Source organism: Phanerochaete carnosa, assembly GCF_000300595.1.
Source record: "Phanerochaete carnosa HHB-10118-sp unplaced genomic scaffold PHACAscaffold_4, whole genome shotgun sequence".
NCBI classification, from domain to species: Eukaryota; Fungi; Basidiomycota; class Agaricomycetes; order Polyporales; family Phanerochaetaceae; genus Phanerochaete; species Phanerochaete carnosa.
Genome location: NW_006767631.1, coordinates 1,570,536 through 1,586,218, shown reverse-complemented (window position 1 = coordinate 1,586,218; position 15,683 = coordinate 1,570,536). Strand labels below are relative to the sequence as shown.

Below are 15,683 nucleotides of genomic sequence, written 5' to 3'. Positions count from 1 at the left end.
GATCAATTCTGACACGGAGCGCGCTTGATCTTCGCGTCGTGCCGATCCGTGATGCGCATGCCGAACCTCCGGATCAAGCGGGGATCAACGTCAACCCCGAGGCGCGAACCGATTCACGAATCCACGATGTAGGTCGCGTAAAGTCGCAGATCAGGCCTTTCGCTGTCTCTCGCCATCCTTCGTGTCCTATGCATGTTGTGCTGACCTCCTCAGCACGCAGCAGCGCCATGTCTCATTTCGCTTGCTCGAGAACCGGCCAACGTGTATCTCCAAGGGAAAGTTTTGCTAAAATGCGCCTACCAAGATAGCGAAGCAGCTCTCTGGGCCCAGTCCGCCACTGTGCGCGAAAGATCGTCGCGCCATACATGTCTCGTCCCAGGGGTGCGGCTATTGTTTGGGTAACTTCAAGCAGCGTCGTGCAAAGCTCATGTCAATGCCGTCACAACGGGAGCGCTCCAGACGCAGACAATATTTGTATTGGCGCGTGTCCCATCGCCCCCCATAGTCGACTGCGTGCCGACCTGGTTCTTCTCCAGATGAGCCAGGCACTGGCTCGAGGGGCTCAAGAGCTGTGAAGAGCTGTGAATCTGGACATTCGTTACGTACGTGTACATAACATCAGATATCTGTTCTCACCGCGTGCTGTGGGGATTGCGGATGGCATCTTGCAGACAGTTCGTCTTCGGTCCGCTCTAGATCTGACCTATAGATTATGGGGTGATACAAGGCAGAGAGATGATCATCTAGTCAGTCCTTCCCCGCAGTATACGGACGCTGAGTCCCTCACACTCAACATACCTGGTTTCCTTTTACAACAGCCTCACGTATGTCCCAGCTCCGAAATCCTGATATCGCGATATCGACTGACGCTTTGTTGGCTATAGAAGCATCCTGCCCCTAGATTACGGGATATGGCCTGTACACTGTCGTCCACACCGTGGCTAGAACAGTGCCTTTCATGTCACCGGCCGTCGCGCATCCCCCGTGTCTCTGCTACACGTAGAGTTCCAGATTTCCATATGCTTTGAATACGCGCCGCTGCACAGCTTGAGTTCAGGTTTGCCACTCATTGTGAGCTCCCCTAACATGTGTTTACCACGATGCACTATCGACACGCGTAATCACTGTGCGCCGCGCGGGGTACAAATACGACTCCCCCTTCAGCGTCCATTTCAACCCCCATTGTCCACGCAAGCAGGAGACTCCTTGCTGGACAGTCGTTCAACCATCTACCACCCGGCAGACCCCACTTCAATCTCAATCAGTCGCGATGTTTTCACGGTCCTCGTCCTCGACAACGCTCTCCGATAGTGCCGCGCATCAACTCCTCTCATGTCTGCCGGCAGACGCCAAGGTGCTCGCAATCGCACCGGCAAAGGTCTATCATACACCGTTCAACAACAAGTCCGACGGCTGGACGTACTCCGGTCTGAGTGGAACCCTCGTCTTCGGACGCAACAGCATCTCGGTGCACCAGGATCGCAAGTTGGGTGGCGGTCCTGGGGAGAGCTTCGAGCAGGGCTTCTGGTTCCGCCTGGTCGACCCCGTCAAAGGCGTCGTTTGGATCCACCAGATCCCCGGAGCGCTCGACTATGCGATCGACAAGCCGTTCTTCCACACGTTCTCAGGCAAGGTGGGTGTCCGACGTCTGCCTGCGTGCGCATTTCGGCTGATAAAGGGGGATCCGCTAAACATAGAGCCGCAAGTTCGGCTTCCGCTTCGACGACGACGCCGAGGCGACCAAGTTCATGGCCAAGATTACGTCCCATGTCCGTGTCAAAGGCGAGCCCGCATCCCCCCTCCTTTTCCCCGGTCCCGCGGCCAGCCTGTTCGGTGCTGACATCAGCGCTTTTGTGCTTGTGCAGGTTCCAGCGGCGCCCGCCGCAGAGGAAAGAGCAGGCTGGAGCAGCTCGTTTTTCCGCCGAAGCGGCTCTCTCCGGCGATGGTCTCCCCGCCCGCACCCGGCACGTTCGTTCACGTCTCGCACGTCGGATTCAATGTCAATGGAGACATCGAGACTTCAGACGACATCGAGCCTGGATGGATAATGACGCTCAGCGGGCTCCAAGGCCGTGGCATCACCGCCAGGGGGCGTGCGCCCGTTGTCGAGCCCAAGCCGCAGGGTGAGTTTACTACGCTCGACCAGACGCCACATGCTGATAGAGTACAGGCACTGAGAAGAAGAAGCGGAGTCCGGTACCCCGCAAGCCCGTCGTCACGTTTGCACCATAAGCTATTCGCCCTTATTATGATTACGCCAAAACGCTCCACTATCAAGCCTCGTTTCACTCGTCCTTCTCCAGCCATCCCAAGTATAGCCTTAGCACTCCTCCGTAGTAACTTATTTTCAGGCACTTGCTCGTGTATCATAAAGCAGACAGAATGGTGATTGTAGTAATACTTGCAGGGAAATTAAATACGACGATACTACATGTCTATGAATGGCGTATACTACATGTACATGCTGTCCGTTCCGATCCTGTTATCCCCATGTAGCGAATAGGACTATATGCTTCCACCCGCTAGGCACACGCGTTTCCCGCGCGCCGTCAAAACCGGCTCAAATCCCGTCCGAAAAGCCAGTTCATGAACCTAGTTCCGCGTGTCAGCACCGCCCGACAACGCGTGCAGCGGAGCAAAGCGCAAGGGACGCACCAGTAGAAGGGCACGAGGATCTTGTTCCGGATGCTGAGCGTGCGCGTGAAGTACGCGGAGCGCCAGAGGAGCCACGCGAAGCGGCCTGCCTCCTTCGTCTTGACTCTGTCGGCTTTCGTGCGGTCGTACACGGCGTGCCAGTCGCCGAGGTACGCGAGGCTGCCCATGTCGTTGAATACGAACGGCTTTGTGTGCTCCACGCCGCGGACGAGCTTGTTCAGCTTCTTCGTGAGGTACTTTGCTTTCTGATTCGCAACTGTAAGATATAGACACATTAGAGTGGGGGAGGTCGCGCCGGGACGGGGCGTACCTTGGGCGGTGGCGGGCAGAGGTGTCCCGTCGATCATGGCGCAATCACCAATAGCAAAGATGCTGGGATCTGGCTGAGCGTCCGGGCCCATGAGGACTTGACAGTGCTCATCTGTGATGAGGCTGCAGCGTGGATAGTCAGATGACGAGCCCGACGCCAAGGGCTCCGACGATTAACAGGATAGTGGCGCACCTGTGGGTCTTTTCATGCTTCTTTGCCTCGCTGATCGATTTAATGAGGGGGTTAGGCGCGAGACCTGTGCTCCACACAAGTAGACCGAAGGGAACTGGGGCAAGTTTCATAAGAAGGCGAGGTATATGAAACGCAGAAGTCACCTTCTCCCTTTTCCTTGACGAAGAGCTTGCCCTGTTCGTGCAAGTTTCACCCTTAGCATCGTGGAGTAAATTGGAACTCGAAAGATTGAATACCTCTTCGACCTTCTCAACATGGTGTTGAGTCAGGATGCGAATACCTTCACGCTTAAATCGCTGGACTGCGAAGCTGAGGCGTGGCGGTAACTCGATTAGCTCGCATGGAAGACTGTCATGGGCGATAGTTAATGTACTCCTGTAAGCCCTCGTCGAAACTACCCAGAATATTGGGCGCCACATCAAATAAGGTAATCCTCGCGAGGCGGTGGAGAGTTGGGTAATGCTTCTTGATATCCGTGTTCAGTAGATCGTGTAGTTCGGCTGCAAACTCGACACCGGTGGGTCCACCGCCTAAAACATAGGCCGTGAGACACTCGAGTAAGGGTCGCACATTGCTTGAGGCTTACCGACGATGCAGAAGTGGAGTTGGTTCCTGCGCTCAATGTCACTGAGTGTTGGCTGGTTCGCCTGTTCGAAACCTGTTCTACTGATAAACCGTCATTGGGGGCAGTGGTTCTCATAGACTTACATTCCAGAACACGATTGCGGATCGCCCGCGCATCCGAGATATCCTTGAGGAAGTGCGCGTGCTCTTTCACTCCCGGAATGCCGAACGCTGTGCGGGCAGCCGGCGTTAATCTCCCCTTATCAGAAAATTAGACTCGGCTTACTCTGGCTGTAAGCACCGACGGCGATGACAAGTGCATCATAGTGCAGCTCAAATGTGTGGTTCTGAGCTGCGGTTTGATCCTCGCTTGACAGGACCGGGGGCGTGGCAGGCATCTGGTACACACATGGTTCAGAGTAGCACGCATTCCACCAGTGGGGCAACAACCTACACATTTGAGAGTTTTGTGCTCAAAGTCTGCATCACATGTCAAGCCATTGGTATATCAAGACATCATAGTAGCACTCACCGATTTTGTCACACCATGCTTGGTAAGTTTTCTAGTATACAGATCAAAGTGAGGGCAGAGGATGCACGCGATACTACGCAACATACCACTTCTGGCGTGTAACGTCGAACCTGCATCAACTGTGTCAATTGTTGAAAGCGATGACACTGAACACCAAACATACAGGTTCGACTGCGGTACGAAACTCAAGCGTTCCTACTGCACAGCTCGCAAGCAGCGGAGTAAAGTTGAAGTAATTAGACGGAGTTACAACGATGACATCTACAGACCCTTAGCAAGGATAGTTGTCGTCCAGCGAACACAGAGCGGACGTACTCCAGCGTTTCTTGTCGATGCCGCGGAGGATCTCGTACCCGCCCCATCCAGAGCCGAGGACGACCAGACGCTGTTGCTCACGACGGGCACTAGAGCTGAAATTCCGCCATGACGCTGATAGAGGCTTGAACTGTGCGCCATTTACGACTCTTCGGTGCACGGATAGCATGGTAAGGGCAGACATGAAACCAGGGGAGAAGTGGGTAAGCGTATACGGACTTGATACGAAACGCATATTATAGGCAGTGGCAGCACAGCAACGAAAGAAACCGGTTTGTACCGTTCTGACTCGCTGACCAAGAGGTAAACGGGGATTGACAAACATGTATTCGATTGTGCGTAGAAAACCATTGGAGCGGGTGAGGTCGGCTGCGATTGACGGAAGACATGACGCCCCCAGTGGCTGGCGAATTGGCGACCAAGTGACGTCCGGTCCAATCCGAAACGAACCACGCAGGGCACCGCTCGACGCATCTAGCAGAGTTCCTGGACGATAATACCTGGTATCGCGTGCTCGGCGACTTGCCGACACGTCGTGGTTGTCAATGCCATGGCGCCTAAATCCAGGTCGCACGACAGCAATAGAATACTATTCCAGCTCGCTCCCCAACGTTGCACACGCTCGGACCTGGGTATGGATATCGAGGAGTAAGTGATTGTTGTTATACAGGCAGCAGCATCTGCACAACGTCTTCAGATTCCGCAAGGCCGGTTACCAGGCCATAGACAGAATTTGTGACTACTATTATTCACTCGAGCACAAACCTGTCACGTCTCAGGTTCATCCCGGTTATCTCAGAGAACTTCTGCCAGGTGAGCCATCTACCAAGCCCTGAAGCCGCCCCACCCCGAACTCACACTGTTGTCTCTCACCCGACTAGATTCGGTCCCAGAGAGGGGTGAAGATTTTCAGACCATCGCCGACGACTACCAAAAGCTCATCCTTCCTGGTATACCTTCTTGAATTATGATAAAACGTAGCGTGTGACCGTAGTGCTGCGGCAGGACTCACGCACTGGCAGCACCCAAACTTCTATGCATACTTCCCCACCGCATGCACCTTCGAGGGCATGCTCGGCGATCTGTACGCAACTAGCATATCAAATCCCGGCTTCAACGTACGCGGCACCCATATCTCGGCCCGTTGTCGCACTAATAGCTGAAGTTTGCCTCGGCAGTGGGCATGTGGTCCGGCGTGTACAGAGCTCGAAGCGGTTGTCATGGACTGGGCTGTCAGGTTGTTCGGACTTGCGGACCACTTCCTTAACAGCTCCGAAATTGGTGGCGGAGTCATCCAAGTAAAAATATTCGCTCGCAGCATGCGAAAGTTTCTGACGGGGGTTATAATAGACGACCGCCTCGGACTCTGCGCTGGTGGCCATCGTTGCCGCGCGCTCCCGCTACACCACTCAGCGCCCTTCCACGAAGCTCGAGGACCTAGTGATCTACACCACCACGCAGACACACTCGCTTGGGGTCAAAGCTGGGCTCGTCCTCGGCTTAAAATACCGCGTGCTGGAGGTCACCGCACAAGACCAGTTTGCACTGCGTGGTGAGACCCTGCGTAAGGCGCTCGAGGAGGATAGATCACGAGGGAAGCATCCTTTCGTGCTCGGTGAGTGAACGGCGTTGACTTGTCCTTCGTGTGACCGATTCAACTTCTCTCAGTTGGAACTGTGGGCACGACATCCTCCGGAGCTATTGATCATCTGGATGAGATTGGAGAAGTCTGTAAGTCAATTACTGGTGTCTATCATCTCATAACTCCGCATCTTATGATTCTCAGTGAAGGAATATCCCTCTATTTGGCTACACGTTGACGCTGCCTGGGCTGGTGTTGCACTTGCATGCCCGGAATACCGGGAGGTTGCTCAGTTAGACAACATTAATCAGCACGCGGATTCATTCTGCACTAACTTTCACAAGGTCACCTATGCCGTAACCCTGTTAGTCTCTATTTACTAACGCACACTGTTAGTGGGGCTTGGTCAACTTCGACGCATCGACGCTCTGGGTGAGGAACAGGAAGCATTTAACAGACGCTCTCGATGTCACCCCCGAGTTCCTTCGCACTAAGCAAGGCGATGCAGGTCGGGTTGACTTGTCCTTCCTGAAACCAAAACTGACATGAATGGCATGTCAGGTACCGTAATCGATTACCGCAACTGGCATCTATCTCTGGGAAGGCGATTCAGGTCGCTTAAGATCTGGTTCGTCCTCAGAAGCTACGGCGTCGACGGCTTGCGCGACTATATTCGCAAGGTAATCCGTCCTCCTAGAGGTATTTCTTACAACTCTAACAATTCATTCTAACGTATAGGGCGTCGAACTCAACCAGCACTTTGCCTCCCTCGTCCGCACTTCCAGGGACTTCTCGCTCGTCACCGAGCCCTCCTTCGCACTGAGCGTCTTCCGGCTCAGCCCTGCACTCCATTTAAGCCTCTCCAGTGCACAAGCAGAAGAGGCACTGAACGAGCTGAATCGGGCGTATTACTCTCGGCTGTCATCCCGCCCGGACATCGTGCTCACGCAGACGGTACTGAATGGGACGTTCTGCATCCGGTTCGCTGTTGGCGCGGCACGGACGACACAGATGCATGTTGATAGGGCGTGGGATGTCCTTCGTGAGGAAGCAGGCGTTGCACTCAAGGAATGGAGAGTGAAGGACCTGCAGGATAAGGAGAAAGCGTGAGGTGGTGGTCCTCGAGACTGAGGCATATAGGGGGACGTGTATGTTGGATATATGTGCCGTATATGTGTATTTGGATCTAACAATGCATGTACGAACTGTCTGTTTTCGAAATGGTGCCACTATGTGCTGTTGGTGTGTGTTCAGTTACTCTTGCCCCCCCGGAGTAAGTGCCCACGAACCACAGCGGTTACCCAATGCGTTTGCATCCTTGACCCGCTGATGCGCCTTTCGATGCGCCTTGTAGTTCTTAGGCGCTCTCGCCCCGGCTGCGCCTCACTCACCGTTACACAGATCTCTTCCAACCCTCCTTCCTCGACGCCCGCTGCGATGGCGACCGTTGAATCCAGCAAAGCTTCTTCAAGCAAGAGCAAGAGCAAGGAACCAAAAGAGACGAAGGAGCCAAAGGAGAAGGAACGCAAGGCGCGCTCGTCGAAGCAGTCGCACGCCGAACGGCTCAAGACCGTCGTGCGCAGGCTGCCACCGAACCTCCCAGAGGACGTCTTCTGGCAGAGCGTGCAGAGGTGGGTCTCGGACGAGACCGTCATTTGGAAGGAGTACCACCAGGGCAAATTCAAGAAACGGTGCGCGTTTCTGCCTGGGTACGGCGTGCATGGGGACTGAGTGTCGGTGTGAGCAGGCTGAACAAGGAAAACATTCCGTCGCGGGCGTACATTGCATTCAAGGATGAGGAGACGCTTGCTACTTTCAGTAGGGAGTATGACGGACATGTATTTCGGGATAAGGCTGGTGAGTACGGACGCTATCGTAGGCTAATGTTATGCTAAGGTGATCCAGGCAACGAATCTTTTGCGGTGGTGGAATTTGCGCCGCTTCAGAAGATACCCACAGAGAAAAAGAAGGTGGATAGCCGTATGAATACGATTGAGAAAGGTTAGTGAGGCAGTACTTGCGCCCGAACAGACAGTGATGGTACTGGCCTAGACGAAGATTACATCTCGTTTTTGGAGTCGCTGAAGGAGCCAGCGTCCAAGCCCTTCGACGTGGATATCATCGAAACACTAGGTACGCATACATCTACTTCCCACTACAACATCATCCTGAGGTTCCTTAAAGTTGCCAGCACGCAGGCCCCAGCCCAGCCCACAACTACGCCCCTACTTGAAGCTCTCAAAGCTGAGAAGTCTGCGCAGAAAGACAAGGAAGCGATTCTCCGCGCACATGCACACTACAAGGAGATTGCGGCGAACCCCTCTAAAGCGTCCAAGAAAGAAGAAGCCAAGCAGAAAGCGGCCGCAGCCAAAACTGAAGCTGCCTCTCAGAAGGCGGCGCCACAAGTAAAGCCCGCAGAAGGCCAGCCTAGCAAGAAAGCTGCGAAGAAGGCCGCTAAAGCTGCCGCACAGGCGCAAGCGAAGGATGCCAACCCGCCCGCAGCAGCGAAGAAGGGGAAGGATAAAGAGAAGGATAAGGACAAAGAAAAAAAATTAGAAAAGGAGAAGGAACCTCAGCCTGCACCCACGATACTGAAGAATCAGGCGCAACGCACGTCCGAGCCGAGCGAAGCGGGGACGTCGAAGCCACCACCGACGACGCCCAAAGCACCCCGAGCTCAGCGCGAGCGTCGGAGCTCGAAGAGCCAGGCGTCCGCGTCCGCGTCCGCACCCGCGAATCCGCCTCCTCCTGTCCCCCCGCTTGCACCCTCCGCGCAGACTGCAGGCTCAGAGCCACTCGCCTCTACCCCAGCACCCGCTGCGGCCTCCCGACAGCGTACGCGACCTGTCATTGGGCTCGCGTCCCGGCAGTTCGAGGCAGCGCTGAGCGGCGTGGTGGGCGGTCGGCCGAGGCGTGAGCGCGAGAAGGACAAGGAGTCGGGCCCGTCGACGCCTGTCTCTGCCGTTCCCGGCACGTCAGCGTCAGAGGCGAGCTCGCCCAAGCCGAAGCAGCAGGCGGCGGCTGCAGGCGCTCCGACGATATTGCAGCGAGACCCGCAGCCGGCGTCTGGGGTTGGTGCTAAACAAGGGCAGTCAGCGGCAGAGAGCGAGAGTGGTGCGCCTCAGAGGGACGAGAGCGCTGGTCGCGGGAAGGGAAGAGGAAGGGGCAGAGGGCGTGGCCGAGGAGGTGCATGAGGAAGCAGACTTTCTGAATCTCGACGAGCAGATACGTGAGATTTCGTCCTCTTATTCCTCTGGGGGATGGAATGCCAATGCTTCCGCTCATGCGCTTGAACGACATGACGATCATCCGCCTAGCTTTTGAGCTGGCGTGACAAACACGGTGGATAGCACCTCCAGCTCACTTGATTTAACCATTCGCAATAGCGTCCCCCTGCCGCCAACCCCGCTAGGTGATCGCTAGAACGCCCAGTGAGCTTGTCGAATTCTTCAAAGCACGCATACTCAGCAAAGATGTCATCGGACTATGTCTGTAATTCGTCAAACGATGTATGTATATTACTGTTCATCTCTGGTAACAGGGGCTGTCTATAGACAACTGCTCTTTTCTGTACAAATATTATGACTGGACGATATGGTGGGGGGCCGGTATAACGATAGCTATGGGTAACGAGGTACAATGACGAGTCCGCAGGTGCTCATAGTCCGCGTGACATATGGATATCTTGGAAATAGCGATGTGAAAAGAAGAAATTATTGGAGACCTCCCCTCTTGTTGAGTTTGGAGGTATATTCCACCCAAGCGTACCAGGCGCCGCCGAGGAGGGTAATAGAGATGCCGATGGCGTTTGTGGTAGTGATGGTCAGGTTGAAGAGCGAGACGGCAAAGAGGATCGTCAAGACCTGCTTGACATTGGCTGAAGATGCTGATTAGTTCTAATCCAAGGAAGTGGATTCATGCTCGACGAACCTGCAACGGTCATGCTCAGCGGCCCTACTTTTCCATTCGCCGAGAAACTGACGACGTTGAGGCCAAATGCGATGCATCCGTTGATGAGAAGAATGACGACCTGCGAAAGCGGAACGCCGCCCACCCTCAGAGGCTGTTGCGGATGTAGACAGTCTAGAGACGCTGTCGTCGTGTTGAAGAGTGCGTTGCCTGGTAGATGTAACTGTGAATGCATCACAGTAGCATTCAACAATTGCGCGGAGACAGATGGCTCATGGTACGAAATGCCAAAACGCGAAAGGCGATCGAGTTCTCCCGAGAGCTGGGCATAGACGACACACTGAATAAAGGCCAGGGGAGACATTCGAGTGAGGAGGTCTAGTGGGTGCAGGTCCAGCTTTGGAGGGACCAGAAAGCGTCGCAAACCGCTCAATATATGACTGTGAGCTGTGTGGTGATTGGCATGGTGTGACCTCCCCCAAGTGGCAGGAGTTGGTATCTCCGAAGTCGGCGGCGGCGGTCTCTTGGCTGAAGATTGTAAAGCGCTTGTGTAGATGGTTTTCAGTGCCGCCAGAAATGTGCCGATGAGCGTGAGGAACAGACCCCAGAGAGTGAAGTAATAGTCGCCATATGTCCTACAGAAGTAGTCTGTCAGCTACTGAATGCGGGACATTAAATAGAGATAGACTCACGCGAGTGCCACACCAAACATAACCGGAAGAAGGGAGCACAACCGGTCGCGCCTCACACAGATGCCATATAGAAATGTAGACAGTGCAATAGTAAGCAAAGGAGTAATCGCACGAATGACTTGGTGGAACTGCGGAGCACGCAAGGGGGCAAAGTTAGCATCTGAGAATACCGAGTAGTTCCAGAGGTGCTCACCGGCACGGTGACCAAGTTTAGTGAGACGTTGCTCACTGCAATATTTATGGAGTAGAGAAAGCTGAACGCAGCTAGGCATAATTCACTCCTTAGGTCCAGTTGCTTGGGAATATAAAAAGAGTGTGAACGCAGGAACAGTCCACCGGCAGTCGAACAAAGAGCGTGAATTGCAGTGAGTGTGTATGGGAATGGGAAGCTGGTAAGGACAGATTTGTTGGATAGCGTCAGGATGAGGTTGAAAGCGAAATAGAGGCAAAGCCAGGAAAACTGCGACCCCCATCCCATGCGAGCAAGACACGAGGCGGCAGTCGAAGCAAAGGCGACAGCAGTGATTTGCGAGGAGCTAGAAGATCCGCGTTTCGGCGCGCTCTGTGTTGTATGGCTTTCGTTCTTCCACGACCGACATGGAAAAGCGTCCAGGTCAAGAGTCGGCGAGGGCGAGTAGCTGAGGATGTTTCGCAGAAAGGCGTGCCGCAGACGTGGAGAAGAATTCGCCAGAGCTTGCACTTGTACCTGAGGAGAGGAGATTGAAGCCCATCCGTGCGTACCAGGGCTTGATAGCCATTGCCCCTCGCCTGTTTGTGTCGCCTGCCTGCAGTCCATCGAGGTAACCTGTATCCGTCGCGCCGACCTTGCACGGTGCGCCCTGCGCAGTATAGATATAGCTGAAGAGCAAGAGATTGTGCAAAATCTCTTCTGGATATGCACAAGTCGCTGGCGGTTAGCGGAATGCTGAGGGGGGTTGGTGCCGGGATGAGAAATAGTCTACTCCATTCCTCGCTCGAAAGTGATGCTGTCGAGCCTGGGAAATACTTGCTGTCTCTGGCATTCGCCGATTGCCGACATAGAACTTTGTGGCGCATTTGATTTCGGCCTTCGGTACTTCAGTTGCTATAGGCCCTGCCATATACCTCAGACACACATGTACAGCTTCTCGAGCTGGAACCCCTCAACTATACAACATATAGGTTCGTGGCATATAACTGCACAATTGTATATGGAGCAAATGACCCGTACTAAGCATGACAATAGGGGTAACACTCAGAGTGCCAGCACGTATCGCTGCCTTCACATCAAGAGGTAGTGCTGAACATTGCCGGAAAAGCGAAAGAAGTTTCTAAGAAAGCGAGAGCGGAAGATGTGGAAGCGAACGCGTATGTCAGCTGTCCCTCATTGCGGTGGTCCTGTCGGCGCTGTTCCCTAACTCCACGGTGTATAACGGGAATGGGTTGCATCAGCCTCGGAGGCTGGCGGGAAGTTCAAAGATTTTTGGCCTCGTGTGTACGCAAGCGCGGCTGGACTCCTTGAGTACGGTCCCAGGCACTGGCGCACTCATATTATAGTAGATCTGTCCGAAACACTCACAATATATTTGAAGATAATGCTTGCACCGAGAAGCAAATGCTTTCAGTATCAGCCAATCATCCCAGTGGTACGCTACAGGCAACCTCTAGTGGTCTATCGCACGGAGAGTGTCCAAGCATATAAACCACGGTCTCTCATGCTAATACTCGTCTTCTTCAGGATAATGGTGGTATTCACGATCGAATTCATCGTCCGAGTCAGTTTGTGGGAAGTGGCGAGAAGGCAGGGATCCGTCGTCACCGTACATTTCTCTAGAGCAGAAAGACTCAGCAAAGAGGACGAAGGGCAGCAGGCAATCGAAGGACTCACCTCTCGCGAGCAGCCACCGCCGCCGCGAGGTCATCATCCTCTTCATCTCCACCAGACAACGAGATCTCTTCGTCAGAGTCAATCACCCGCCGCCCACGTCTAGCCGGTGGCGGCCGGCCATCCTCGTCTGAATAAACCTCGACCGGTTCGTCGTCGCCAGCGCGGTACAATCTGCCGATGTCGCGGACAGCTGAGATCGCGATCGCCACGTCGTCGCTATCGTCGATGAAGCTGCCCTCGTACTCTTCATCGTTCGAGGCGTCGCTGTGGGCGCTGCCGTGGCCAATGCTTTCGTTGCTGTGCGACCCGCCTCTGCTTCCGCGGCCTCTGCCGTCCTCGCGGTGGTCGCTCCCCTCCGAAAGCGCTTCGTCATCCAGCAGATCATCGAGTCTCCTTCCGATGATGTGCCGCAGGAAATCCATGTCCGCCTCTTCGTCCTCGTCACTGTAGTCGAGCCACATCGGCTGGAGGCCGTCCTCGTCGTCTTGACTGTCCGAGTCGAATTCGATGCGGTGGCCGGGGTAGAAGCGCCCGCACGACGAGCAGAGGCCGTCCCAGATCTCGTGGTGGCAGTCCACGCAGCGGTAGATACCGCCGTCCTCGTCGTCACGTAGGCCCATGCTCTCGTTCAGGACATCGGCGAACGGCCTGCGGGTGTCGTCTGGGAAAATGTCTTTCCACGGGTTTGTGGTCGCGTCGTTTGCTGTGTCGCCTTGAAGATATTCTGGCACAGAGTCTGGATCGGCAAGGCCACTGCGTACGACAGCGTTGACCATATCTTTAACCGACCAGACTTCGACAGGCTTTTCGCGGACGACAGCACGGCAGTGGGGGCAGGTCTTCTTGCGTCGAATGAGGGGAGCGGGACGTCGTTCTGCTGGTGGAAGAGCCGGTGCTGGGGCAAGAGGAGGATCATCTGCATTATTGTTTTCTCCTTCGTCGCCCTCAACCTGCGCTGACGGTGGTTCTGCTTGCTGGACCGCCTGGCCCAGAGGGGCGGCAGGTTCGTTGGAGAACCAGTTGACGAGACACCCGTGGCACAGAACATGACCACACGGTGCCAAGGCAAAAGGCTTGCTCATGAGAAGTAGACAGATCTGGCATATGAGCGATGGTAGAACAGCATCGAGTAGTGCTCGGTGGGACGCAAGTGCAGTCGCATCGGCTGGAGGTGCGGTGTTCGTATCGACAGGCGAAGTAGCGCGTGCCTTGCCTTTCTCGTTGGCCGACACAGCCTAGCATATGATCAGCGCGCCATCAAGCAAGGACTCGGCGCAAATACGTACTGTCAGTGTCTCTGACCGCGTCCTAGACGATGGCACAAAACTTCTCGGCCTCTCATGACTCGCCGAAGGCGACCGCTTGACTCCCGAAGGCCCTGGCGTACTATTTTCCTCAACAGAAGAGTGACGCATCTTCTTATGGGAACTCTTGGCTTGCGGGCGTGCAGGACCATCTGAAACAGAGGCCTGGACTGCACCGTCCACGTCAGCGTCCAGTGGTACGACAGGATGTTTCTTTTTCTTCTTCTTGCGCTTCTTCTTGTCTCTCGCGGAAGGGGTGGCCGCGGCGGCAGATTTGAGCGGCGAGCTCTCACTAGGCTCTGCAAGGTCATCTTCATTATTCCTCCTCACCCGTTTCGAATCCGGGATACGATTATCTGGCGCCTCAGACAGGCGACGCTTTTGAGGCACCCTCGACAGCTGTGTACTCGTTGAGGGCATTGTCGCGGTTGTCGACATCGCGTACGACCTGGGGCAAAGAGGGGTGTGCAAGCAAGGAGAGCGGCGCTTTGTGTTTAAGCTGCGCGCCTGGCATGCCGCCATCAATTTGATCCGCCGTCGGTATCGAGCGCCTGTTGACTCCGAATCTTCTCTCGGAGGGCTGCACGAGATTGCACAAGCTGCATCCTCATGCTACACGTCTCAAATCGTTTTTAAAAAATTATGTGTCCGGTTGGTTCGCCTCCAGTTAATTATGGCAGGAAATCAAGATGTGGCGTCCTTGAAAGATTTTGATTGGGTAGTCGCTACTACGACAGCGGGAGACAACATTACACGCTGACCATTGTACTCTGAAACATCCTTACTACCCTACACGGTCGGCCACACTGAGGAGATTCGCCGGTCCAGAGTCATCCCAAGCTGACAGAATACTTCCTGTAGTTTCACACCATGTGCGCAATCTTATACTTCGCATACACAGGGCCTGATGGAGTGAGAGATGCCGCGTTTTCGTCGCTGCAGTAGGAAGTCGTCACAACCTCAGGCTCGAGTGAGTCTTCTCAAACTCTATGCGGAACGTCCATGCACCTTCCGTATGACGCGACTGGTGACCGAATGTCCAAGCGTGTCCGGCCAAATCACACACAGATTGAGACATACTGTAGCTGTACGCACGATGTTAAGCTGGGCAGCGGTAATGCGCTCGTACCTCGCTGTGCGTAATGCACGCGCTTCGTTGCGAAGCTTATGGGGACCAGGCGCATGCCGATAACGCGGGGAGAAAGATTTGAGGAGGAGCGATCGTACTCTTCTCATCAGCGGAGGTTTAGAGGGGTGGCGGAGAGACAGGAAGAGGCACCGCCGATCGCCAAGGGCGGAAGCGAGAGCGGGGGAGGACGCGCGGGCGGGCGTCCCAGTGCTGCTGGGCGTCCGTTCATGGAAGGGCGCTTGCTCATGCAGCTTGGGGTCGGTCTGGATGGAAGTGTGGCTGTTGGCAATGAGGTAACGAGGGCGATGCAAGCGGCGATAAGGACACACTGAGGGGAGAAGAGGAATGCAGACGAGAGAGGGGAGTCATCTGAGATCTAGATCTGACCATGGGGAGCTGTAGGCGGTTATACAGGCAACGCACTCGCTCAAGACAAATTTCGGAATCGTTTCGAGCTTGTGCTTGTAGCGTCCTTCCGTTGCCGATGTCTCCCCCGCCGCGTTGCGTGCCATCCGCAGCGATGCCCGCGCAGTTTGGGCCGGCGGGTGCAGCGGCGGGGCGTGCGCGTCTCTGGGGGTGTGACGTGCTGTGACGGGGCGGTGTACGTGACTGTGCTGTGACCTGGCTGTTGT

At 55.0% G+C, this 15,683-nt stretch overlaps 6 protein-coding genes across 6 annotated transcripts; 3 read left to right on the top strand and 3 right to left on the bottom strand.

The window, feature by feature from the left end:
- The first annotated feature begins 122 nt into the window (after nucleotides 1-122).
- Nucleotides 123-2,610, top strand: PHACADRAFT_141559 (uncharacterized protein). Its single transcript, XM_007394474.1, has 5 exons — nucleotides 123-746; nucleotides 819-824; nucleotides 885-1,633; nucleotides 1,698-1,828; nucleotides 1,873-2,610. The coding sequence occupies exons 3-5, from the start codon at nucleotides 1,271-1,273 to the stop codon at nucleotides 2,387-2,389; spliced, it is 1,011 nt and encodes a 336-aa protein (XP_007394536.1). The 5' UTR covers nucleotides 123-746; nucleotides 819-824; nucleotides 885-1,270; the 3' UTR covers nucleotides 2,390-2,610.
- On the bottom strand, nucleotides 2,550-4,737 carry PHACADRAFT_91741 (uncharacterized protein; the record flags this gene model as incomplete). The annotated part of the gene is made up of 15 exons (XM_007394473.1): nucleotides 2,550-2,592; nucleotides 2,656-2,896; nucleotides 2,957-3,087; nucleotides 3,158-3,251; nucleotides 3,301-3,331; nucleotides 3,394-3,466; nucleotides 3,531-3,687; nucleotides 3,744-3,820; nucleotides 3,862-3,952; nucleotides 4,008-4,119; nucleotides 4,176-4,201; nucleotides 4,254-4,284; nucleotides 4,340-4,363; nucleotides 4,417-4,514; nucleotides 4,569-4,737. The coding sequence occupies 15 exons, from the start codon at nucleotides 4,735-4,737 to the stop codon at nucleotides 2,550-2,552; spliced, it is 1,398 nt and encodes a 465-aa protein (XP_007394535.1).
- A 173-nt stretch (nucleotides 4,738-4,910) lies between these two features.
- Nucleotides 4,911-7,361, top strand: PHACADRAFT_253967 (uncharacterized protein). Its single transcript, XM_007394472.1, has 11 exons — nucleotides 4,911-5,216; nucleotides 5,266-5,381; nucleotides 5,450-5,518; nucleotides 5,574-5,686; nucleotides 5,747-5,866; nucleotides 5,919-6,183; nucleotides 6,237-6,299; nucleotides 6,355-6,494; nucleotides 6,547-6,658; nucleotides 6,712-6,830; nucleotides 6,889-7,361. The coding sequence occupies exons 4-11, from the start codon at nucleotides 5,639-5,641 to the stop codon at nucleotides 7,258-7,260; spliced, it is 1,239 nt and encodes a 412-aa protein (XP_007394534.1). The 5' UTR covers nucleotides 4,911-5,216; nucleotides 5,266-5,381; nucleotides 5,450-5,518; nucleotides 5,574-5,638; the 3' UTR covers nucleotides 7,261-7,361.
- A 226-nt stretch (nucleotides 7,362-7,587) lies between these two features.
- PHACADRAFT_160215 (uncharacterized protein) lies at nucleotides 7,588-9,344 on the top strand (the record flags this gene model as incomplete). Its single annotated transcript, XM_007394471.1, has 5 exons — nucleotides 7,588-7,841; nucleotides 7,898-8,007; nucleotides 8,203-8,283; nucleotides 8,335-8,825; nucleotides 8,853-9,344. 5 exons carry the CDS (start codon nucleotides 7,588-7,590, stop codon nucleotides 9,342-9,344), a joined length of 1,428 nt encoding a protein of 475 aa, XP_007394533.1.
- A 425-nt stretch (nucleotides 9,345-9,769) lies between these two features.
- Nucleotides 9,770-11,681, bottom strand: PHACADRAFT_253966 (uncharacterized protein). Its single transcript, XM_007394470.1, has 4 exons — nucleotides 10,945-11,681; nucleotides 10,752-10,879; nucleotides 10,081-10,694; nucleotides 9,770-10,027 (listed from the first exon to the last, which is right to left on the bottom strand). The coding sequence occupies exons 1-4, from the start codon at nucleotides 11,545-11,547 to the stop codon at nucleotides 9,864-9,866; spliced, it is 1,509 nt and encodes a 502-aa protein (XP_007394532.1). The 5' UTR covers nucleotides 11,548-11,681; the 3' UTR covers nucleotides 9,770-9,863.
- A 518-nt stretch (nucleotides 11,682-12,199) lies between these two features.
- PHACADRAFT_253965 (uncharacterized protein) lies at nucleotides 12,200-13,870 on the bottom strand. Its single transcript, XM_007394469.1, has one exon. It carries the CDS (start codon nucleotides 13,698-13,700, stop codon nucleotides 12,615-12,617), a length of 1,086 nt encoding a protein of 361 aa, XP_007394531.1. The 5' UTR covers nucleotides 13,701-13,870; the 3' UTR covers nucleotides 12,200-12,614.
- Between the last annotated feature and the right edge of the window lie 1,813 nt (nucleotides 13,871-15,683).

Excerpts from the sequence above, each read along its gene's own strand:
- PHACADRAFT_141559 (XM_007394474.1), top strand. The coding sequence starts at position 1,271 with ATGTTTTCACGGTCCTCGTCCTCGACAACGCTCTCCGATAGTGCCGCG. Across the intron at positions 1,634-1,697 it reads TCCACACGTTCTCAGGCAAG|AGCCGCAAGTTCGGCTTCCG; the intron begins GTGGGTGTCCGA and ends CGCTAAACATAG. Across the intron at positions 1,829-1,872 it reads CCCGGTCCCGCGGCCAGCCT|CGGCGCCCGCCGCAGAGGAA; the intron begins GTTCGGTGCTGA and ends TGCAGGTTCCAG.
- PHACADRAFT_253967 (XM_007394472.1), top strand. The coding sequence starts at position 5,639 with ATGCTCGGCGATCTGTACGCAACTAGCATATCAAATCCCGGCTTCAAC. Across the intron at positions 6,495-6,546 it reads TCTGCACTAACTTTCACAAG|TGGGGCTTGGTCAACTTCGA; the intron begins GTCACCTATGCC and ends GCACACTGTTAG. Across the intron at positions 6,659-6,711 it reads CACTAAGCAAGGCGATGCAG|GTACCGTAATCGATTACCGC; the intron begins GTCGGGTTGACT and ends ATGGCATGTCAG.
- PHACADRAFT_253966 (XM_007394470.1), bottom strand. The coding sequence starts at position 11,547 with ATGGACTGCAGGCAGGCGACACAAACAGGCGAGGGGCAATGGCTATCA. Across the intron at positions 10,695-10,751 it reads ATGTTTGGTGTGGCACTCGC|GACATATGGCGACTATTACT; the intron begins GTGAGTCTATCT and ends CTACTTCTGTAG. Across the intron at positions 10,028-10,080 it reads GCTGAGCATGACCGTTGCAG|CCAATGTCAAGCAGGTCTTG; the intron begins GTTCGTCGAGCA and ends CAGCATCTTCAG.
- PHACADRAFT_253965 (XM_007394469.1), bottom strand. The coding sequence starts at position 13,700 with ATGAGCAAGCCTTTTGCCTTGGCACCGTGTGGTCATGTTCTGTGCCAC.